The sequence below is a fragment of the Bufo gargarizans genome, chromosome 1, assembly GCF_014858855.1.
Source record: "Bufo gargarizans isolate SCDJY-AF-19 chromosome 1, ASM1485885v1, whole genome shotgun sequence".
Classification (NCBI taxonomy): domain Eukaryota; kingdom Metazoa; phylum Chordata; class Amphibia; order Anura; family Bufonidae; genus Bufo; species Bufo gargarizans.
Window position 1 is genome coordinate 280,247,485 of NC_058080.1, and position 25,829 is coordinate 280,273,313.

General features: G+C 41.2%; 1 protein-coding gene across 5 annotated transcripts in view; it reads right to left on the reverse strand.

Annotated features, from left to right (window-relative positions):
- Positions 1–25,829, reverse strand: part of ARHGAP24 (Rho GTPase activating protein 24) — a 680,670-nt gene that overhangs the window by 67,397 nt on the left and 587,444 nt on the right. The window contains exons 1-2 of one of the 5 annotated variants that reach the window (XM_044304176.1): positions 8,856–8,960; positions 8,722–8,762 (exon numbers count right to left, since the gene is read on the reverse strand). The exons of 3 other annotated variants lie outside the window; for them this stretch is intronic. Coding sequence is in view for 1 of the 2 variants with exons in the window: in XM_044304159.1 (XP_044160094.1) it covers positions 8,856–9,006 (151 nt within the window). In the remaining variant the exon portion in view is untranslated. Of the gene's footprint in view, positions 1–8,721; positions 8,763–8,855; positions 9,614–25,829 lie in introns of those variants that run through there. One more of the 5 variants, XM_044304159.1, reaches the window with a different exon arrangement.

Here is a 25,829-nt window from a genome sequence, read left to right on the forward strand (position 1 = left end):
ATGCGCTGTCCAAGGATGTGCTTTATTTATGTTGATGCACAGATCGTGTGACTAGATTGAAATGTACTCCAGCACCTGGGTGGAGTAGACTTCAATATCATTTACACCAGGAAACTGACATAAATGTTAGTGTATTTGCTGGGGCTGATCATCTCCCCTATCTCCTCCACACCCCCACCCAGCTGCACCACTCCCAAGTGGAAAGAGTGAGGTAAGAACATTGAATACGACTGTATTTAGGCACACAGTCAATCAAAAAGTCACAAAACTGGGTCATGTGACATTTTCACACCAGTTTCTGTTGTAAGGGTCACAATTAGAGATGAGCGAACTTTTGAAGATTTCGATTTGGCAACTACGCTGACGTTCGTCAAGAAATTTCGTTAGTTTGCAAATTTATTCATCACAGATCACTATAAATCAGGTATACCAAGGCCACTCTGCCTTAGGGAATGGCCACACGAAGTGGCCATGCTGGAGCCATGCTGCGGTGAAGAACCACGAGGCCAATTAGCTAGCAGCTGCCTTTCATTTAATAATGAAGACCGCACTGTATAGATGATCTTCATTGTAAATGGCCGGGCAGCGCCTTTAAACAGGGGCTGCTGCTGGTATGGGCTCTGGCTGGTTAGGTGGGGGGACAATGCTGTTCTTGCCTGCAATCTCCTGCAGGTTATTTGACCGTAAACACAGAATATTAATCAACTCTGGCATACCCACTTCTTCAACCCCAGGCCCTCTCCTTTTCTACAGATGGAAGCCATTCTTCTGCCATCTGTTTTACCTCCTTTTCCACATCATCTAATATCAATGAGAATATGTCATCAGGAACATGCAGCTCCTTCTCTCTCTGCATCTTGCTAAATTTTCTAGGACATGGAGACTTTGAAGGATGATTTGGAACATTGGTGTAGCTAGAAATGACTGGGCCCCACAGCAAATTTTTTAACAGACCCCCCCCCCCAGCAACTTCTTTTCAACCCCTTCCTCCTGTGCAACCCCCACTCCTGTAGCTAGTCAAGATTGTTCTCTCAGATGAGGCCATTTCCTACAGTGTCTCTGTATATTATGTCATTGTATAATACTGTTGAGGGGTCCCTGACCATAAAATCTTTTAGTCCTCTTCCTGGGTGGGCCCCCTTATGAGTTTGGGCCCCAAAGCAGCTGCTTCCCCTGCTTCCTCTATAGCTGCACTCCTGATTTAGAAGAAGTAAAGCCAGCAAAAGATGATCATTAAGACCTGGTCCCCCTAAGGAGTGCAGTCTGGATGGTATTGGTTGACACACTGGAAGTGGAATAAATGGAATAAAGGCTTCCATCATATTGGTATTGAATTACATATCTTAGCTGATGTAGGAATAAATAAACAAAACTGACGCAGAATACGTCTCACTACACTCTCCCTGCACTTTCCCTGAAGTCTCTCTCTCCAATATTTTTCTAATAATTGTTTTCAGCAAGACTGTCCCTCGCGTATGAGTGCTTGCCACGTCTCTCCTTATGCTCAGCTCACAGGACAATGGTGGAGACCACGCCGGATGAGGGCTTTATAGGGTTGCGACACGGGGGATGGCTATTTGTGGATTGGCTGGCAGCACGGCATTATGGGTGATCTTGCGGTCCTGTTCTTGTCTCCTCTACACTTAGTTTCACTTTGTGATATGTGCAGAAGACATTTTAGGAAAAACCTGATTCGTTACCACGAATCACAAGGAAATTCGGATTCTTCACAAATTTAAGTTTTCCTAAACTTTGGACCAAAATCTGCTTTGACACTCAACACTAGTCATAATAAATACCGCCCAATGTGTTTTCTAAAGCTAAAACTAAATATATATTTAATTCAATCTTAAATATAAGTAAGCTACTGGAGCAACATTCTGCCCTATTGAAAACCAATATCCAAAAGAACAAGTTAAGGATATCAGATGGCTAGCAGCCTCTCTGGAAATAACAGCAGTACGAGCGGTGGAAATAATAGCCCTATGATAATATAGATGCATTACATTTCAAGAAGGTAACATATTTTAACCCACTTGAATCCTCTAAAAGTACTTTTTCAAAGGTTGTAAAATAAGAACACATTGAAGCTCTTTTTTGGCAGGGATGTCAACCTGACTCAGCGTCTGACTTTGAAAAGCCATTCAGGCAAGTCAACGAAGATCAAGATCTCTAGAGGTTCAGGCTGTGACAGAGACCCTCACATCATTTATTTCAGAAGGCTGGAAACAGTCCCACAACTCTGTCGCTTAACCAAGGCTTTCAGAATACATAAGAGGGAAAAGTGCTTCCAGCTGAACGGAAAATAATAATATGCATCCCATGACCAAGTGGCCGGGCAAAGGACAGATTAAGTATTAACAGGAACACACCTAATAGCTCTGACATGCCAAGATCTTTACAATCATGCTTTCCCTTATGTGCAAATCTGCAGACAAAAGACATATGGATCGCACATGCATTAATCTATTGCTTCTTGGCATCATTTATAAACATGTCTGTGAGACCACATCAGCTTCTGAGATTTGTTTACATGGGGCAGTGCTGCACGGTGGTTGGTGGTCACCTTGTGGCACTTCCCCAAATTAAAGTAGGTATAATTAGCAGGGGACTGCATATGGATTAATAACCACTTGGTCTCAGTCTGGTTTCTGAGACCATGTGGAAAGGTTAGCTTTTGAAATCTGTTCACATGGGCAGTGCTGTGCAGTGGTAACTGTTGCGGCGGCTGTGGTTGCCTTGTGGCACTTCCCCAAATTAGAGTAGGGATAATTAGCAGGAGACTGCATATGGGTTAATATCTACTTGGTCTGAATCTGGTTTCTGAGGCCAAGTGGAAAGGTGAGCTTTTGAGATCTGTTCACATGGGGCAGTGCTGCATGGTGGTAACTGTTGCGGTGGTGGTGGTCGCCTTGTGGCACTGCCCCAAATTTAAAGAGGACCTTGCACTAGTATACAAACTAAAAACTAACTATACCTGTGGGCAGAGCGGCGCCCAGGGGTCCCCCTGCACTTACTAGTATGCCTGGGCGCCGCTCCGTTCGCCCGGTATAGGCTCCGGTGTCTCAGCTCCGTCTGTTGTACTGGACTGATTTTTTTGTAGGAGGCGTGTCCCTTGCTGCAGTGCTGGCCAATCGCAGAGCACAGCTCATAGCCTGGCTATGAGCTGTGTGCTGCGATTGGCCAGCACTGCAGCAAGGGACACGCCTCATACAAAAAATCAGTCCAGTACAACAGACGGAGCTGAGACACCGGAGCGGCGCCCAGGCATACTAGTAAGTGCAGGGGGACCCCTGGGCGCCGCTCTGCCCACAGGTATAGTTAGTTTTTAGTTTGTATACTAGTGAAAGGTCCTCTTTAAGTAGGTATAATTAGCAGGAGACTGCACATGGGTTAATACCTACCTAGTCTCAGTCTGGTTTCAGAGACCATGTGGAAAGGTGAGCTTTTGAGATCTGTTCACATGGGGCAGTGCTGCATGGTGGTAACTGTTGCGGTGGTGGTGGTCGCCTTGTGGCACTGCCCCAAATTTAAGTAGGTATAATTAGCAGGAGACTGCACATGGGTTAATACCTACCTAGTCTCAGTCTGGTTTCAGAGACCATGTGGAAAGGTGAGCTTTTGAGATCTGTTCACAACATGCATGGCGCTGTTGTTGCTGTTGTGGAAAAAGCTGTATCATATTCCTCAGTTTCCTCAATTTACAAATAATTGTAAAAATATCTGCATTCTATGCTATTTTGTCCAGTAGAATGCAAGGCCACATGACAGAAAGCTCACAGACTCTGTTATTTTCCCTCTTCAGCTCCTATAATGAATCAGATCAACGCAAATAAGAATGCCAATGTGAACACAGTCTTACACATATATTCCATATTTTCATATCTGAAAATATCTACAAAATTTATATATAAAAAGACTATGTACACTGTAAATTTAAGAAACAACAGCATTCTTGTGTGCACTTTTTTCTTTTGTGGTGTCCCCTGAAAGTAACTGCACATTTTATTTTTGGCAATGTCCTGAAATCCCTTTAGTCATCTGAAAATTAATCTGTTAATCTCAGTCTTCAAATTCTGCACATTCCATTAATGTCTGGGGGAGGGAGAGCATCTGCGGGAACCTGTCTCTCATTGGTGGCTCACACAGTTTGCAAATCTTTCACAGACTTGTTTATACAAACTAGAATATCAGACCATGGATACAAAACAGCACAGTTCCCTGGAGTCCAGCAGGCAGTGGAGGAATTTATCCTAAAAGTGTCATAAATAAGATTTCTCAGCTATAACTCTAAACTGGCAGTATCAGCCAAGCTAAGACCTCTCCATGGGGTATAGAAATGTTTTTAAGTAGGTGGGTATCAATGTAATCTCCCAGTTATTATGATATACCTATGACCAAATAAGCTCTATGAAAGTGCTGTTGCTTGCAGTATCAACTGACTAGAACAGAATATCCAATACAGCTAGATGCTTCATTGCGGATGTGTAGATGGTGGGGCGACAGGCTTTTAAAGGGACACTGACGGGCAAAATCTGCATATTTAGTTATATATATATGACATTACAGGTCTTATACAGTCTATTAAAAGCATCTAAGTATCCCCCCTGTCCACCTTATAAATACCGAAAAATAAAGTTTTATAACCTGCCTGTCTCGTCACCGATCTGCCCAAGAGGCGGCGTTTCATCTCAAAATGCGCCCAGCCAGCCGCTCCTAAATGCCGTTCTGAAGCCCCGCCCAGCTCATCAATATTCACTTCGCTGGGCGGCAGCTACAACTCTCCCCAGTCACGATCCTGCGCATGGGCAATTGAATCCTCCTGGCATCGTTCACGTCTAATCTTCTGCGCTTGCGCCCGGCCGTTGTTACACCGCGCATGTGTACAGACCCATGTAAAACCGATGTAACCACGGCCGGGCGCAAGCGCAGAAGATTAGACGTGAACGGTGCCGGAAGGATTCAATTGCCCATGCGCAGGATCGTGACTGGGGAGAGTTGTAGCCGCCGCCCAGCGAAGTGAATATTGATGAGCTGGGCGGGGCTTCTGAACGGCAGTTGGGAGCGGCTGGCTGGGCGCAATTTGAGATTAAACGCCGCCCCTTGGGCAGATTAAACACGATGAAAGCAGGTTATAAAACTTATTTTTACTGTATTTATAAGGTAGACAGGGGGGATACTTAGATGCTTTTAATAGACTGTATAAGACCTGTAATGTCATATATATAACTAAATATGCTGATTTTGCCTGTCAGTGTCCCTTTAAGGGTTTGCCAGGTCTTGTCAACATGATGGAGCATATTTACTAAAGATTAACATTTCATACACTGGTCTTTGTACAATCCCCTGGATTAAGAAGCAGCAAAATGAATAAGAAGCACACGCCGGTTGTATCTTGTGCTGTCCATGCAGTTTTTCGTGGATAAATTATTGTAAATGTGGTGGCCATGCCCCTTTCACTAAGCTCTGGCCACATTTAAAAAAGTGGTGAAAATTGTGGAGAATCGTAAAAAGTTTTAAAAAGTTTTTACACCAAATGCGCACCTTTTGAATGTCTGGCATACAATGTTTGTAAATGTGCTCCACAGTGGCGATCAATACATTTCTGTTGAGCTACACTGACATTCCCTATTCTTGGGAACTAAGAATGTCACTGGCTGTCCCTTATTCACAGCTGAATGGAGTATACACAAGTGCCTGCTCTCAGGCTCTGAGGAGGCTTGGCTTCTCTCCCCATCCTTTCAAAGGCTGCTTTATATTTGCACACCATAATTGCTAGATGTTTTCTTTTCACCTGTTAGAAAAGGTCACAGCTCAGCATGCCCACTCTGCTTTGATGCAAGCTTAGACTTAGCCATTCCTTAAATCAGAATTTAGATAACATGATATAAAAGACCGCCTAACGAATATAATTAATAAATGATCTACAAAGATGCTAAGAAGATTTTAGATTCTGCACTCATGTACTCAGTTACACAAGGGTACTTTATTTATTTTAGGTTGATGTCCCCCCCCCTTTTTTTTGTCAGAGACAGTACTTGAAGGAAAATCAGATAACATACACTGATCAGTCATAACATTAAAACCATGAGAGGTGAAGTGAATAACATTGATTATCTCATTGCAGAGAGAGTACAGACAGTTCTGGAAAACTCATTAGGTAAAATGGGCATAGGGATCTGAATGACTTTGACTAGGGCCAACCTGTGATGTAGAGCTGACTGCAGAGTATCTCCCAAACAGCAGATGTTGTGGGGTGTTCCCAGTGAGCAGTGGATATTAACTAGAAAAACTGGTCCATGGAAGGACAACCCATGAAATGGCAACTGGGTCAGGGATGCCCATGGGCATGAATTCGCTCAATGAAATCCTTTAGAATAGCAACTATGGCACAAATTGCTAAAAAAAAGTCAAATGAGTTGTCCATGGGTTGTGTCTGGAATTGTAGCTAAACTCCATTGAAGAGAATAGGGCTGCGATATTATCCACAACTAGGTAAGGTGGCATTTTGGAAGACAACAGCCATGTTTATCTACTCCTGGACAACCTTTTTAATGCTGACTGTGACAGATTGATGTCAAGATGTCAGAACACGTGCATTACAACTTGCTGCATATGGGGCTTTATATCATCATAGTAAAGAATATTAGGTAGGTGTTTTTAAATGTTATGGTTGGGTGGTATATGCCAGTGTTTCCCAACCAGTGTGCCTCCAGCTGTTGCAAAACTACAACTCCCAGCCTGCCCGCACAGCCAAAGGCTGTCTAGGCATGCTGGGAGTTGTAGTTTTGCAACAGCTGGAGGCACACTGGTTGGGAAACACTGGTATATGCTATGATGTGACGATCAAGCAGATGTGACCACTGAGTCCTGTGATTGGCTTCAGTGCTCATGGAACTAAACCAATGTCTTGCCTTGTGGCGACTGGAAGCAGCAAAAGCAAGGCGGAACCCGTATTTAAGATTCTTCAATTGCTTGAATGATAAATCACTACAAAGCTGTATGCATGGAACCTACACAATGACATAAAGAGACCCTATAGTTTTGCGTTATAAAGTCATAGACACTGTGCAACTGTATGATGCTTCATTGAGGCACCATATTTTTAACTCCAAACATTGCAGTCTATGGGTAGTATACAACAGGGATCCAGAATATGGCCATGTGTATACGCCCTGATGCATATTGTTTTACAAATTCAGCCAAAACGAATCATGCATTCTCCTGTTATAGTCTTTACAGTTTTGTTTTTAACTTGCATAACAAGTAAAAATTTATGCTATGCAGGGAAACCTGGTGGGAATTCAGGTCAAAGTATAAAATCACCAGTGACCAGTCATCTACAATCTGGCATTTCAGAAAAGCCACATTAGATATAACCTTACGCAAAGAGGTTAGCAAGTGTCAACTCTACATTAACTGATTTATATTCTAGAATTGTAAAACATTGTCCTGTTATGTCTATTCTTAAAGGGGTTGCCCCCCAAAAAATTTTCATACATCCTCCCCCAACAATCTATACTTATCTGCTCCCCACCACTCTATTTAGGTCCCATGGCTTCCAGTTTGTCTTCACTGAAGTTTTGGTCCCTGCCTTTCAGCTTCAGCATGGACTAAGTCATGTTAACCACTGCAGTCAATGACTGGCCTCATTGGTTACATGTCTTCGAGTGGCACATCATTGCTGGATCACATGCTGCTTGGGAAATGTCACCACTTTTGTCCGTAATTGACCCCAACCTTGTGGAAGTTGACAAGTGCGGACTGGAAGTCCAGTGAAGACAGTCTCAAAGCCATGGAGCCAGAGTGGGAGGGAGCAAAGAAGTATAGATCTCTGAACAGGTCCAGCTGGATAGAGGGGTTTAAAAAATCATAGACAACCCCTTTAAGGAGAGAAGCCTTAATATACAGTGCCCTCCAGGTGATGTAGATGGAATGAAGAATTGGAAGAAGTGGATATTTTAACTCAATCCTTTTGTTCTTCGAGGAGATAAGCCACTGCCAAAAATGTCTGGCAGCGTCTTTCTCCACTCTTCCTATTGAATACATGTTCAGCCGAGCCGAATGCGTATCCATATGGGGGAGCTGGAAGGGAGTCAGGAGAGACTGCTGAAAGCCGAACGACAGTTATTGAATGTGTATGGCTGCCCTTAAGGTGGCCATACACACTAGATATAAGTTGGTTGATGGTTGAACAGCAGTTGAACAAACAATCATCTGGTAAACAATTGTTTCACAGTCCATATTAGCTATTACATTACTGGTCATACATGTTCATTGAAACCCAGTAATGGAAGAGAGATCTCTTTAACATTTTTTTTTAAAAGGACCATTTTTCGTCTACTATCGGACGAAAATTTTAAACATGGTCGACACTGTTCATTATCAAGTGTCTCCTAATGAACAATTGTTTTGGTTGAAATGGTCACTTTAGAATAATGTGTATGGTCACCTTCAAACAAATCTTAAACATGTCTCAGCTCTTCCCTCACTTCCCTTTGACTTTGTGCGTGACTGAATTCACTGAATGCAGCCAAAAAATAGAATGACAAGAGTACATGCAGGTCATTTTTCGTACACATACACAGTCATGAAGTCCTTTGTCAAAGTTTGCATATAAACTGATTTCAATAGCAGAGAAGAACTTTGCTGTCTAGAATTATATAACTTTTTGCCAAGCTGAGTTTGTCAAAATTTGTGATATCATACTGTGTTACTTACATAAGACCTCACTTCATGATAACATTAACATTTTACAAAACCTGAAATGACAAATACAATTTTCCTTTACTCTCAATATACATTCTAAATATGCATTCTAAAGGATAAACCATATAAAACTCATGTGGACATACCTCTTCGGAAGCTAAAACACCTTTTAATTTTCCTGTAGGTTGTTTTGGGAATGAATGAGTTTGTTGACAAGGAAGCAGATGAAGAGGTTGCTGCATTTCGGTCTTCTAGCATCATACAGGTGCCAGCTGGTGTGGGATCTACTGATGTCATTTACAAGTAGCATTTGGATTAGACCTATGAATCATCTCCACTCTCAGAGGTTTTAATGTCATCGCTACTGTTTGCTTCCTTGTGTATTTGCTTCATCTTCTTTCTGTCAATCTTGAAAGGTTACAAAAATGGTTCAGGAAAATCTCATCTTCTGATCACATATCTCGTAGTGCTTATGAACAATCACTTCACAATGTCAACTAGAACATCCAAAATCTTCATGGCAAAAAAGTAGCTTTCTGGTTGATGTACTTATGGAAAAATAACTTCTGAATGATAAGAAGCTGCTTTAAAGTTCATCCAGCTCCTCAAAGAACGACACAGAATAATGCCAACACTGAACTTGAGGCCACCACAATATCATTAGATCTTATAAGAGTTAATGTTCTAGTGTCTGCACTCATTCCCAGGCTTTCTGAAAGAAAAGCAATGAAGTTTTCTGTAGTTCCAGTTAGCAGAACAGAAGCTTTAGTTTAGAATGCCCATTGGCCAAGATATTGACTGGTTTCGTGTGCCCCAGGCACTATGCATTCAGCAGGTGCAGTTCTCAGCTTCAGCAAGTTGGAAAAGAGTAAACAACTATTCCAGGCAGCAGTAGCAATGAAATCCCAGGCTCTGACTTTAAGTTGACTTCAAGCAGGCATCACGTGTGACAGCTTAGTGATTATTAAAGGTGCAGTCCTCCTTCGTCATTCCTTCTTCACATAACCTCTACTTCTGCTTTTCACTACTATACTCCCTCTGATTTATTACTTTTTTTTTTTTTTTGCTTCAGCAGGAATTCTTACAGTTTAAGTTTCACAGTGAAATAAAATCCTCAAGTAAACTTTTTTTTAAATGAAGTTGTGTGTAAAAAATATCGATGGAAGAATAATGCAAAGATGTTGGAAGGTATTTGCATGTGATTTATGGGTGGCAGTATATTATAAGATTTCTATTTAGGAATTCATTGACTTTTGGGTATGGCTCCATGGCTACACTAGTCGCAACCAGGATCCCAGGGACATCGGAGTGTATCGCTGATCTCAAACAAATGAACAGGTTCGCAGCTCAAGTCATACGTGTGTCGCGACTGCGATCCCTGAATCTCAAAAAAATCCAACTTTGCGATTCAGGGGTCGTAGTCGTGGCACATATACGACTCGCTCTGCGACCCTATTGATTTCTGTGGGATCACCAATACACTGCGATGCTCCTGCAACCCTGGCCTCGACAGCTATCACACGACCAGTGTCACTGTGTAACAGTACCCTTAGTTGAAAAGGTAAAAGCCAGTCACAAATATTTGCTTCTCATTCAAGCGTCTCTTATCAGGGGTCTTCTGTTTCTGAGATCTTCAAGAAACTGAGGTTCTCTATCTACCTATGGTTTCTGCATAAATGAAATATGACACTCGCATCTTTTTCACACATGACAATATAATCCTATAGTTCAGAAGCTTGAAAGTTGCTGTTAGTATTGAAATCTACAAAAGTATATTGTTTCGGTAGATTCATTTCATGTCAAGTCATGTTTCCAGGTGTTTCCATATATTATGAATAAGACAGTTGGGAATGTATTACTGTCTATTGTTGTTTGAGACTGTGTCATATGAGATTCAGACAAAAGAAGAAGGGAATGAAGACTATCGGATATGGTCTTCCATCATCTGATCTGCAGAGCCAAATAAAGGACCTACCACCAGAAATTTTTCTTGTGTGCCTTTTTGGATAGCTATGTATGCACAATAAACAAACCACGTGACTGGGAATGCTGATCAATTTCTTCTGTTACAATTCAAATTAGGCCTCGTTTACATAACGTTCAAGATCACAGTTTCTCCTTTCCGTTCCCTGGCTCCGTTGAGGAGCAGGAGAATGGAAAGGATGCATTCTGCAGATATCTGAGAGCTTACTGAGCGTAACGGAGCCTAAAGACCCCATAGACTATAATGGGGTCCATTCGGTGTCCTATCAGAATATGATTTTTGAGCGGAGAGGTCTCTGCTCAAAAATCATGTTCTGAGCGGACACCGAATGGACCCCATTATAGTCTATGAGGTTTTTAGGCTCCGTTACGCTCAGTTAGGTCTCAGTTATCTGCAGAATCCATCCTTTCCATTCTCCTGGTCCTCAACAGAGCCGGAGAATGGAAAGGAGAAACGGTGATGTGAACAAGGCCTAAGAGGAATAGAAAAAATGGATGGGTTAAGTATGAATGTGGATCCTACTTTTGAGAGTGTACTGCCCAGACACCACTATGAAATTGAGTGTCATATTAGGTAGCCAATGTATATCAGTCCAATCAAACATATCTTCCGATCATCAGGTTACTAAGAATTAAATATGCTGGAGGGGAAGAACTACAGTCATCTGAAGAACTCTAGTTCAGCTCACTGTTAAAATCTCCTGAAAAGAGATGATGCCCAGAGCACAAAAGTTTATCAGCCAGACCTACTGACATCTAATGTCTATACACTGTATTCCTTCTGAGGATTTGTTCACATCTACATCTCTGCTGGATCCACAACTCTCTTCTGTTTCCTTCATGCCTGACAACAGCAGCACCCAACCTCCACTAGTGACATATAATGGGGTTTATGCCATTATGATAATGTTTACTGTGAGCAAAAATGGATGCATTGCATCAACATAATGCCTAATAAAATTAAAAATTACAGCTAAATGTCACCCAAACGATGCAAAAAAGCAAAATGCATTAAAAGAAACAAGAAAACATCTGCACTGTACAACTTATTTAACAGATGTTTTTGTAGCCCCAATCTGAGCACTGTTGAACATTAAAGACTATGTGACACAGAAATCTTTCACTTCAGATCTTCCTTAAAAAGGTTCAATTGTGACAATTGATGACTTATCTCTGGGATAGGTCACCAATATCAGATGGGTTTCTGCATCAGCTGCTTGGAAGTAGCTCTAGCAGTGGAAATAGACTCCAGAATGACACAGCACTGCAGTAACCAAGTGAGTTGTGTAGAGTCGGCGACCATTGCCAGTGCTGGAGCTACTCCTGAACCGTCCTGAAATTCTATGGATCTTCTATGCACTAGGTTCCCTCCAGTATCTAGTGCATTGGAAGGGATACGGTACCGAGGAAAGAATGTGGATTCCGGCTTCTGATGTTAGTGCTAGCCGCCTGGTGAGGGCCTTTCATAGGGCACACCTGGAGAAAGTTGGTCCGGGGTGTCCGGAGGTCACCTGTAGAAGGGGGGGGCGGGGTACTGTCACGCCTTGTCCTGTGAATGTGCGGAGTTCTGCCAGGCTGGCTGCACATGTTTGACTCATCTCTTTGTTTTGGTTTGAGTTGAGCTGGATCCACCTTCCCTCAGGTGTACAGGGTTGATTGTTAGCGAGGCTATTTATTCCTCCTGTGGCCGCACAGGCAAGTGGCCTGTGCGGGTTATACATTCCTGTGGGCTTTGGATGTGATGTGGATGGTCTGCTCCAGCTCAGCTCAAGATAAGTCCTCTCTGTTTCTTCCCGTGTTGTCTAGGCCTCTAGGGAGACACTTGCTTCCTCTGGCTTGAGGAAGCAGGTCTCCTTTTACCCCTTTCCCTTCTGCTCAGGATTGTCCCAGGGAATATAGATGTAGGCACCAGGGCATGTGCATATCCACCATAAGGGTATGCACATGTGCACAGCAGTATAGGGAAAGCTTCAGGGATCGCTAGGAGGTGAGCCTCTCTCCCTAGCTTTTGGGCCTAGTCTATTGCTCTGTTTGTATTCCGTGTGTTTGGTTATTTCCCTGCTGATACAGTATACCTTCCGTGACAAGAGGTATGCATAATGACAAGCAAAAACATAATGGTAGAAATCTTATTTTATTGAAAAGGAAAAACTAAAACCTTGCATTGACATAATACTCATACCCTTTATGCAAGACATAGTTGAAGCAACTTTGGCAGCAATTAACAGGTTTGCACACCTGGATTTGGTGACTTTCTGCCATTCTTTACTGCATATCCGCTCTGCATGTTGGATGGGGACTGTCAGTGGACAGCCATTTTCAGGTCTCTCCAGAGATGTTCGATTGGGCTGAAGTCAGGGCTCTGGCTGGGTCACTCAAGGACATTCACAGAGTTGTCCCTAAGCACACTCTGGCTGTTTGCTTATGGTCATTGTCTTGTTAGATGGTAAACTTTTGGCCCAGCGTGTGGTCCCGAGGACTTTTCATTAAGAATTTTCATTAAGAATATCTTTGTACTTTGCTCCATTGAACTTGTCTCAGCAGCTGTAAAAAAAGCACCCCCACAACGTGATGCTACCATCACCGTACTTCACTCTAGAGATGGTATTTGGCATGCAGAAGCAGTCTCTAAACCTAGATGCGCCAAGTTTCACCACTTTTTGGTGCAATTTACGCCGAAATCTATATGCACTTAAAGCAGTACATGTGTGCCAATGTTCTAATAGTTTTCTACTCTACGTGTAGTTGAGATTGCACAAATTATTTTTCTCTCATTGGCTTTTCTGTATATCCTCGTTATTGTATATAGTAGCTCTACGGTTGATCATCATTCCTGTTTCTCCTTTGTGACATCAATTTCCTTACACAATAATGTATGTTCATCCCACGTATGTTAATTCCCTGTGGTTTAGAATGATCCATCCTTTAATAATGTATAAGGGCACTTTGTATGCAAACACCCCGCTAATGTCCTAAGTGACTTTGGTGGTGGTGTTTATTCAGGTAACAAGAAAAAAAAGGAATCATGTTCTGGATAGTTTTCTCCCCCAGCAGGAACGAACAAACATTAATTTAATCGTGTAGTTAATGATTAATAGGGCTGCCAGCTCACATAGCAAGCCTGATGAGGCAGGTCCAGTGATAGACCAAACACTGGTTCACTAATAAACCGTCTGTTCAGCACAAAGCAGATGTAGCAGTAAAGAGCAGTTGTCAGCAGAAACAAATTTAAAGAGACAGCATTTGAAAGGTAGATCTAATAAATGACAATTATGGTCTGTTGGATTTATTATACAAAGTACACAAAGTGCACTAAAAGCAATGAAACAGGGTGAATTGCTACCTAGAGATCTAAAAAATTTAGAAATATGCAGACTAAACTATGCTTATGCAAGTTTGGACGGATTTATCCATTGCCATAATGGTATAAAACAAGGGTGAGAGCAGAAAACAACGCATGCAATAAATGTATACAGTAGATAGGTACAGATAGATAAAGATAAAAGAACAGGCACACATACTGTAGAGAATAACCTAGTCCGTCTAGAAACGACATCCCCCAACATCTGCCACTGGGTGAAAGAATGATGGGATTTAAACCTGCTGATACATTGTTTCATGGGTAGGTTAGCGCAGTCACTTGTCCCCATATTTCTGATATCCAGGGGTGCATAAATGAGGCCAGGTGGGGCGATCGCCTCAGGCAGCACCAGGTAGGGGCAAGAGGGGGCAGCGGAAAGGCCATGGGCAATGAGCGCTTTCATTGTGGCAAAGGGGTTAGGCTAAGAAATTAGCATTGGGGGAGGGGGGGTGCCGTTTCAGTTTTCACCTCAGGCAGCAGAAAAGCTTGGTGCACCCCTGCTGATATCCACAGCAAGCCCATGTGATAATCCATTTTTAGGTTAGGGAGGAGTTAGTGTCTTTTTACACCGGCAGATTCTCTGCCCATGATGCACTCCAATGGACAAGATGCAAGTCAATTGACACTACTGTAGTTATTACTTTCTATTTAACTGTCCAATAATTGGGAGGAGGTGAGTAGGCGATCATTAATGCAATCACTCATACCCTTCTCCTCTCACACACTCATTATGCAGCCCAATCCCTGTTTACACGGGAAGATTTGTTGCCACCAATCATTTTATTTAATTTAATGCAGCTGCGTTTGCTTGCTTGTCGGCTTATTGGTGGTAACTTTACGTGAGGCAGAGATCGCAAACAAGCATAGCATTGGCCCATGTAAAAGGCTCTTTAAGTAGGCTAGCCACATGATTCAGCATTTTTTAATTTTCTCGTTTTATACTCCCTGCCTTCCTGGAGCCATACATTTTTTTATTTTTCTATTCATATAGCCATGTACTTTCTAATGGCAGTATTTAATGTTGCAAACGATTTAGTGGGAAGCTGGAAAAAAAAACACGATTCTACCAGTTTTATGGGTTTTGTATTCATGGTGTTCTCTATGCAGTGAACGTCATTCTGTTGGCAATATGATTACAGTGATAGCACATTTTTATAGTTTTTCTTGTCTTTTACTACATAAAATGAAAAACTATGGAAAAAAGATTTTTTCTTTCCATAGCCATATTTAGACTCCATAACTTTTTTATATATTTATGTCTACAGAGCTATATGAAGGCTTATTTTATGTGAAAGGCAAATATGAGATCTAAAACATATGATATACCATAGTGTAAAGCAAGTATGAGCTTATACCTAGTAATCAAAGTAAAAAACTAAACAAAACATATTAACCCCTTCTACCCTGGACCAGTTTTTGCCCTTCTGCCCAGGCCATTTTTTGCAAATCTGACATGCGTCACTTTATGTGGTAATAACTTTGGAACACTTTTAATTATCCAAGCCATTCTGACATTGTTTTATGGTGACACATTGTACACATAAATTTGAGTCAATATATTTCACCTTTATTTATGAAAAAATCCCAAATTTACAAAAAGAAATAAAAAAAATTAAATTTTGAAAATTTTAATTTCTTTTTTTTTATATAACAGAAAGTGATACCTCATAAAATATTTATTACTTAACATTCACCATATGTCTACTTTATGTTGACATCATTTTGTAAATGCCACTTAATTTTCTTAGGATGTTAGAAGGCTTAGAATTTTAGAAGCAATTCTTAAAACTTTTAAGAACATTTCCAAAACCCACTTTTTTAAGACCAGTTCAGGACTGAAGTCACTTTGTAGGGCTTACATAGTGGAAGCCCCCATAAATTACCCCATTGTAGAAACAACAACCCTCAAGTTACTCAAAACTGATTTTACAAACTCTTTTAACCCTTTAGGTGTTCCACAAGAATTAAAGGAAAATGGAGATTAAATTTCTAAATTTCACTTTTTTGGCAGATTTTCCATTTTAATCCATTTTTTTCTTTACCACATCGAGGGTTAACAGCCAAACAAAACTACATTTTTATTACCCTGATTCTGCGGTTTACACACCCCACATGTGGTTGTAAACTGATGTAAGGGCACACAGTAGGGTACAGTAGAAAAGGAGTGCCATGTGGTTTTTGGAAGGCAGATTTTGCTGGACTGGTTTTTAGACACCATGTCCCATTTGAAGCCTTCCTGATGTACCCTACAGTAGAAACTCCCAAAAAGTGACCCCATTTTGGAAACTAGGGGATAGGGTGCCAGTTTTATTTGTACTATTTTGGAGTACATATGATTTTTAATTGCTCTATATTACGTTTTTTGTGAGGCAAGGTAACCAAAAATGGGCTGTTTTGGCACTGTTTATATTTTTTATTTTTTACAACATTCATCTGTCAGGGTAGATTGTGTGCTATTTTTATAGAGTAGGTTGTTATGGACACAATGATATCAAATTTGTCTACTTTCTTTGTTTATTTCAATTTTACATTAAAAAAAAAATGTTTTTGTGTCTCCATTTTCTGAATGTCCTATTTTTTTTATTTTACTGCCGATCATCATGTGCAGGGGCTCCTTTTTTGCAGGAAGAGTTCACATTTTTATTGGTACCATTTTTGGGTACATATGATTTTTTGATCATTCATTATTACACTTTATGGAGCAAGGTGACCAAACAATTGGTTGTTTTGGCACAGTTATTATTTATTGATTTTTATAGTGTTTACTTGAGGGGTTAAGTCATGTGACATTTTTATAGAGCAGATTGTTACAGACATGGCAATACCTAACATGTATACTTTTTCTTATTTAATTTACACAATAATAGCATTTTGAAAACCAAACAAATTATGTTTTATTGTCTCCATAGTCTGAGAGCCATAGCTTTTTTATTTTTTGACCGATTGTCTTAGGTAAAGAGTCTCATTTTTTGGGGGATGAGGTTACGGTTTGATTGGTACTATTTTGGGGGGCGTAAGCCTTTTTTATCGCTTTGTAGTTGCACTTTATATGATGTTAGGTGACAAAAAAATGGCTTTTTCTGGCACTGTTATTATTATAATTTTTTTACGGTGTTCACCTGAGGGGTCAGGTCATGTGATATTTTTATTTATTTCACTTTAACACAATTATAGCATTTTTCTCCATTGTCTGAGAGTCATAGTTTTTTTTTACTTTTTGACCGATTGTCTTGGGTATGATCTCATTTTTTGCGGGATGAGGTGACGGTTTGATTGGTACTATTTTGGGGGGCATACGCCTTTTTGATCGCTTGGTGTTGCAATTTTTCTGATGTAAGGTGACAAAAAATTTCATTTTTTAGTACTGTTTTTATAAAAAAAAATTAATGGTGTTCAGCTGAGGGGTTATGTCCACCAACAAAATTCCATCTCACCATATATCTATCATACTCTGTGCACGGAACAAACCAGGCAAGTTCTCCGTAACGGTTACAACTAAGAACGCTACAGTTTGAAACGCGTCATTGTACTGTGGTGTAAGACAGTGTCAACATGCTGTAATTTGTTACCGAAAATAAAGACGAAGCAAACTATTTACAAGTGCTGGAACTAACTCTACATTGTTTATGTCCGAGGGGTTAGGTCATGTGATATTTTTATAGAGCTGGTTGTTACGGACGTGGCGATACCTAATATGTATACTTTTTTCATTTATTTAACTTTAACACAATAATAGCATGCAGTACTTTTAGTCCGGCTGCCTCTTGGCGTGCGCTGCTGTACTGCCGCTGGGGACGGAGCGGCAGTCCGGGGGCATACGTGAACTAGCGGCAGAACAGATCCGACAGGCTGTTCACCTGCCGGAATAGCGTGTCGGAGTCCCCTGCCGCTAGTGTGAAAGTACCCTTAGACTTCCAAACTGTCTACTTGTCTACCTATCCAGGATATCTGATATTTGGATAATATATGTAAGGTAATTCTCTTCTCATAATAATTGCATAGAAGTGGTGATATTAAGACCAAGATATTTGATCTGGGAGTCTTGCCAGTCTAAAGCAAATCTTATTTTCAGAACTAATAGGTCATCCAAGGATATATTTAAATGGAGAATTCAGGAGTTATCCATGTTCAGTTTATAAAGAGCAGCTAGATTATTGGAAGGATAATATAATGCCATCTGCATATAGTGAAATACAAATACCCTGTAATAAACGCACGCGTCCGGGCTCCAGCTATGCAAACCTCAGCTCCGGCACCCATGCTCTGGGAGAGACGCTCTGGTGAGTCACACTCCCTAGTGATGCTGCCCCGTTCCTAGATACTGAGCGTAATGCTCTGCTTTCTCCCCACAGCATGTGTGCACTGGTGAAGACAAGCAGTGGTCTGAATGACAGGCCATCTGCTCAATTACTTTTCTGCTCCCTGGTCTGACCTATGGGAAAGTCAGGTTCACCAGACAAATCAGGTTCTCTCCGGGGACCTGGCTCTCTATTTAAATCCACTAGTATATTTCACCATTGTCAATGATAGTCTTTGTCCGTCACGCTAGCTAGGTTTTTTTGTTCCCTGTTCCCTGCATTTGCCGATTGATTACTCTGTGTTTCTGACCCTGGCTTGTCCTCTCTCTGCCTCACGTTTTGGTACTGCGTAGACCATGTGGTTCTAACCCATTTTGTACGACTCTTTTGTGCTTTTGTGCTGTCCATTTGTGTGTCTTGTTTGTCCTGCACTTATACTAGTGTAGGGACCATCATCCAGTTGTGGTTCTGCCATTTAGGGCTTACGCTGAAAAGTAGGTAGAGGAAGCGGGCTGGGTTCTAGTTCAGGGACTCAATGTCCTAGTCTGCCCCTATCTACAGGCGTTACATACCCTACTTATATACTATTAATTGATGCATGTTGTCTAGTTGCTTGTGTAAGGAGTTTGATACACAGAACAAAAAATAAGGAAGGAAAGAGGGCACCCTTGCTTGGTCCCATTAGTTATGGAAAAGTCATTAGATAGTTCCCTATTAACAAGCACTTGTGCTAAGAGACAGGAGTATAGAGCCTTTACGGATTGCACAATACTAAAGTCAAAACCCATGCTCCCCAATATCAAAAAGACAAAGGACTAATTTAAACTGTCAGATGCTTTTTCGGCGTCCATTACAGCTAAAACTGTAGGGATTCTTGTGTGACTCAAGCAATCTTCTCAATGACCTGTTTTCTGTTTGATGAATCCTACTTGGTCTGTTTTGTGGCTATTAATGTAGGAAGAATATGGGGCAATCTAATAGCACAAATCCAAATTTCTAGGCGGTATGTGGTAACAAATCAATTTTTCCTGAAATGGTGGTAAAAAACAAACAAACATACTCATCTATCCATTTGATCACGGAGAGGGCCATCTTGATTGAAGAAAATTCCGCCACGGCCTCTCCACAATGAAATAGAAGAGGTATGTATTTTGTTCTAACCCCTGATTAAACCCCCTGATAGGCTGAATGTGACTCTCAGATACCACAATCAGCATTGAATGCGTCATCTGAGGGGTTAAATGATGGGGGTCTGCTCCATACAATGGAATGCGATTCGTTACAAACTCATTTGTAATTAATCTAATTTCTTGTTGAAGTTCGTCAAATTTTTTAAAACTTCCCTCATCACTAGTCTTAGCATACTGTATATTTTCAAATCTGTGTTTAAGAGGGAAATAGGTTAAAAATTCTTAGGGGTATCTGGCATTTTGGATTGTTTAGGGAAGACTACAACTATAGCCAACAGCATTTTCTTTGGAAAGGACCCTTGGGTCATGACAGAGTGTGAAGTATCATAAAGAATTGGTAGTAAAATGGTCTTGAATGTTTTACAATATGTAATAGATAAACCATGACGTCCAGGGGCTTTATGCAGAGGGAGAGAGTGGATCATCTTTGTTAATTCTGCTGGGGTCATTGGAGCTTCTAACACAGTTAATTGTTCATCTAAGATGTGGGGTAAATGAAGAATGGTCAGGATATTATTAAAGGGAATGTGTCACCAGTTTTATGCTTCTAGGTTCTAACATCTCCAGCGCATGCCAACGAATCTCCATATTCATATTGTTTCAGGTTCTGTATCCAGCGTTTAGGTTTTGCACTTGTCTATCAGGACTATAGTAATACCGGGGATCCCTAGGGATTACAGTAATAACACCATACGCGTTTCGAAGCTACCGGCTCCTTCTTCAGTGGCTCTTACCTGTAATCCATTAACTTCTGCTATTTATACTTTGTTTATTGAACGACTCAAATGAAAACTCGAGTTGTACCAAATTGCAACACTTTTAGGCTAATTTCACACTTGTGGTAGCAGGGTCCCAGTGGGAAAACAGACTGCCGGTTCCGTGCTAATGCTAGCCCAGAAGTCCACTCTGCCCCATTCACTATAATGATGGCCGGTCGCAGCATGGCAAAGCATGCAGAGAGGAGGACAGACAAAAAGTACAGCATGCTGCGTTTTTTTGTCCAGCCACCTCTAGACTTGTTTGCCATCCTGCGGCTGGACCTCCGGCCCACACCCATCATATGGGGCCGGAGCGGATTTCCGGCGGCACGGTGCACTAGCGTTAGCACGGATCCGGCAGGCTGTTTTTCCACCGGAACAGCCTGCCGGACCCTGCTGCCGCAAGTGTGAAAGTAGCCTTAGAGATATATAGGCACATACACATTATTAAATCTGGGCCTACAGCCTTGCCTAGAGACACAAAATAATGATAGTGAATAATGAAAAAAGGAATTGCTGTCCAATGCAACCAATCAAATCCAGTGTTTGCAAAATGAAAGGTGAATTCTGATTGGTTGCTATGGATAAATGTAGGCCTGACTATTTTATAACAATGTATGTCTGATGTAACATAGCAGAATACAGTCTGCCTTAGCGGCATGGATCGAATGCATAGAATTTGCCTTGATTCTCCTGTTCTGTGAATCCAAATCAATTGTTCACTGAATTACGTTTGGGTTTACATGATGCTGTCACAATGACATTTCATCCACACAATGGCCTCATTGCATCAAGTTTCAAATTGTCCAAACTATGAGCCTGCTCCTCCAAAAGTAACACATCTTACAGCACAGTGTGGCGGTATCCAAATGGGTACCAAATGGTATCTGGAATGTCAAAATATTAATTCTGAATTAAAAAGCACTAAGTGAAGAAAGTAGTGCTGCATGATGTTCTGTTCTCCATTCAGACAGAAAGCTTAGTTCACACTCCTGCTGATTGCTGGTTACCAGAGAGCGATACAATGTGGGAGTTTACTGTTACATCTGAGAATTCAGTATATCACAGAAAATACCACTAATAAAACTAATACTATAAAAACAGGATGTAACCAAAGAAAACGTGAATAGAAAAGTTAAAATTGCAAAGTAAAAACAATAACCTCTAGTCTATTCCTATGGTCTCCTTAGCCTCAACCTGCCTCATAGCTGGATAGCCTCCCTGAAAATGATGCTTCCATGCTTGTACCTCGCCTGATGCACCCTAGATTTGCTCCTTGTGCTGGATACAGAGGGTGAGGTTTAGTGTGAGACCTAATAGGTATCAGAACTCTAGAGAAAAATTAGATAAGTGTACAAAAGCGACCACAATAAGGCAGGGAAGCTCAAAATACACACAAGAACATGTATGATTATGTGCCAAGGAGAATGGTTGCCATAATCGCTTCAGTCCTCCAATGTGTTTCTCTCTGGTAATCAACAATGAGTGCATCTAGGCCTCAGGCAGCAACACTGGAGTAGTCACATACAATGGTTTGAGCATTAGAAATTACCAAAATTGAGTGCTCATAACCAAGTGTACTATTCTGTGCAAGAACCAATGTATATGCCGAAACACAGGATAGAAACTGCCAATGATACTATATACATGATGAATTACTATTCAGCTAATTGCTGTCATATGCAGGAAAGGATAGCCAGTTGTAATGGTGCTTGGAACATCGGTGTCATATACTTAGCTGGTCCTGTACTGTTCATCGATGTGATGTGGATGCTGCTGAAAAATCCAAGCAGCTTTTTATGGTAGCAGTGGAGGTAGTGTCGCTGTAGGCGGCAGTGGTGATGGCAGAGCCATGGACCAAACCGTGCTGGTCAAGTGAAGAAGTCGTAGGGAAGCTCTCTAAGCAGCACTCACTGCTGACATTAAGGTGGGCTGATCAATCAGCATATCAGAGTAGAGGGATGACATCTAAAGTACCTGCACATAACCCAGCATGGTGGTGAAGCCTGGACTGCCAACACCATATAAAATATGCATGTCCAATACAGTATCATTGCCAATACATTGACCCATAAGTAAAGGATTCAACGCAGATGAATGGAACCATGCTGTCCCAGCGATGTTGGGAGCATCAGTGCATGGTGCCAAATATAAGTCATCAATACATTAACTCCATAGGGTCATGAGAAATAACAGTCCTATTTGATAGTACCAAAAAAGCCATACTGACTAGAGAATAAGGCTGTAACCAGTGCTACAGAAATAAACATAAAGAGCACAGCACCAATAGCACAGCACGAGTTTCAAAAGGCTCCTAAAGTGCACTATAAAGTTACCCCATAAATAAGTAAATGAGGTCCCTACCGTGGTACACCATTATAACATAGTTTATATTAAATTATACAGTATGCTTAGGCCCAACCAACGGTGGTGAAATGTGATGATACACACAAATATGAACAGTCACAGGGTAAGGCAATAACCCTACACCCAACAAAGACACATACACATAACATGAGATGGGGGAATGGATGTGGTTAAGAGACCACCCCATACATTTATATATATAGTATGACTGATAAACCGTCTCTTGATAATGGCTAGTGCAAAAAAGAGAAACAATTTAAACAAAACAAGTAAAGTTAAGCTGTTCATTTAGTCCAAATGGATGCATAGTAGTCTTTCTTCGTATTGACTGGTTTTCGTTTCTGTTATTAAGTTCCCTCATGAGTGGTATTACTTACAACCTCAAGTTCTAGAAATGTAAGTACCCCTGGGTTCCCTGTATACATGCCGTTAACATGCTATGCTATAGGTTTCTTAATGTTACCCATGAATTACAGGATACATCTGTAGTGGCCCAGGAGGAGCTGGAGCAGAGGATGGGAGTGGTAGTGGCTCTGGCTGTCACAGTCAAAACCAGTAGCTGCCCTCACACCGTTGCTCCTTAGGGCACCCTTTCTTCCCTTGGATCACACCCTGATTCTGGGGCTCCTGCCTGATGGTGCCTGTGATGTTAGGTGCTTTTATGGGTGCAAGACAGGGAGTATAGCGTCTAATGCCAGCATATGGTGTAGGAGTCAGAAAACTAGATAGATGTAGCAGAACAAACGTCTATTTTACTTTAGTGCAAAATGGGATTTGTAGTAGATCCAACAACAATGAAACACAGATAATGATATGGATGCTGACAATGGTATGGATGCTGGCAAAGCTGGGAGTTATGGCCCTCTTTGTACACTATCTTGCGAAATTCTTTCTCAGTAGAATCTATGGCTGACAACAGTAGCAATAATTGCCGGTGTCCACTGCGGCATACAGAGTTTTTGAAAGCATGTCTGGCCAGGATGTGTCCAGGTGTGAAGGGTGTATTAACAGTGTCCTCCACTGCAGCAAAGGCTAAATATCTGTAGTAACAAATTACCTAGCTGACTCTTATGCTTTGCCATGCAGATTCTAAGTCTTCCAGTTATCTTCTTTGTCTTTTCTTCCCTCTGTTTCTATTTCTGTAAACTGTATACTGACCTAAGCTTAAGGGGTGGAGCCAGCCCAACCTACTGAAATGGCTGAACCAGGGTTGTTAACCTTGGGTTTGCCATCCATACACAGCTATTTTGGGTATAATACGTAATATAGCAATACATGATATGACATTACATAACATCACATAACACTAACTAACAAACCATTTGCAGATACTCCCTGCTTTGGGGTACTGCACCTCTTCTGAACTCACATATTATTCAACTAATATAACATAGTCCACAAATAAATCAACTACATAGTTCAACAAAGTTTCTAGCCTGATATTGTACAGTACATTCATGTGCGGGTATGTTGATGCCTGGATGTACAGCCAACACCCACATATGAGGACACTTTACAGCATCTGCAACAGAAGGAACCTACCCTTCTTTGTTCTAACTAAACTGATCCATAGAACAATTCCTATGCCCCACAGGAAATGTCCTCTAAGAGTCACCTTCTTTAGTGGTACTGGATGAAATCTACCCCACTAGGGCTGGTTATTGCTAGCTGTCTTTTTGAAAATTAAAGTAAAGGTTATAAAGTTGCCCTGCCCCCTGCTAATCATTGTATCCAAAAATGCTTTAGATGTGTAGTCTATTTCAATTATAAAACACAGGCCCAGATTTTTGACATGTAACTGACCTACAAACTTGGCAAATTTTTGATCTTGACCATGTAATAAGGATGTCATCTAATTAGCTGTTACATAAGACCAGGTGACAAGTCCAATGAGTATTAACTTCAGCAAACATAACCTTATCCTCCCTCCAGCCCCACAGAAAATTTGCACAGGTTGGGGCACAGGAGCTCAGCATAGCGGTAACCTGAGCTAATGGAAGAGCTTCGAATACAATAAGAAATAGTTGTAAGAACAAAAAGTGATATTTTCAAGACAAAGTCATCATGACTGGATATACAGGGAGTGCAGAATTATTAGGCAAGTTGTATTTTTGAGGATTAATTTTATTATTGAACAACAACCATGTTCTCAATAAACCCAAAAAACTCATTAATATCAAAGCTGAATATTTTTGGAAGTAGTTTTTAGTTTGTTTTTAGTTTTAGCTATTTTAGGGGGATATCTGTGTGTGCAGGTGACTATTACTGTACATAATTATTAGGCAACTTAACAAAAAACAAATATATACCCATTTCAATTATTTATTTTTACCAGTGAAACCAATATAACATCTCAACATTCACAAATATACATTTCTGACATTCAAAAACAAAACAAAAACAAATCAGTGACCAATATAGCCATCTTTATTTGCAAGGACACTCAAAAGCCTGCCATCCATGGATTCTGTCAGTGTTTTGATCTGTTCACCATCAACATTGCGTGCAGCAGCAACCACAGCCTCCCAGACACTGTTCAGAGAGGTGTACTGTTTTCCCTCCTTGTAAATCTCACATTTGATGATGGACCACAGGTTCTCAATGGGGTTCAGATCAGGTGAACAAGGAGGCCATGTCATTAGATTTTCTTCTTTTATACCCTTTCTTGCCAGCCACGTTGTGGAGTACTTGGACGCGTGTGATGGAGCATTGTCCTGCATGAAAATCATGTTTTTCTTACCTTGCAGACTTCTTCCTGTACCACTTCTTGAAGAAGGTGTCTTCCAGAAACTGGCAGTAGGACTGGGAGTTGAGCTTGACTCCATCCTCAACCCAAAAAGGCCCCACAAGCTCATCTTTGATGATACCAGCCCAAACCAGTACTCCACCTCCACCTTGCTGGCGTCTGAGTCGGACTGGAGCTCTCTGCCATTTACCAATCCAGCCATCTGGCCCATCAAGACTCACTCTCATTTCATCAGTCCATAAAACCTTAGAAAAATCAGTCTTGAGATATTTCTTGGCCCAGTCTTGACGTTTCAGCTTGTGTGTCTTGTTCAGTGGTGGTCGTCTTTCAGCCTTTCTTACCTTGGCCATGTCTCTGAGTATTGCACACCTTGTGCTTTTGGGCACTCCAGTGATGTTGCAGCTCTGAAATATGGCC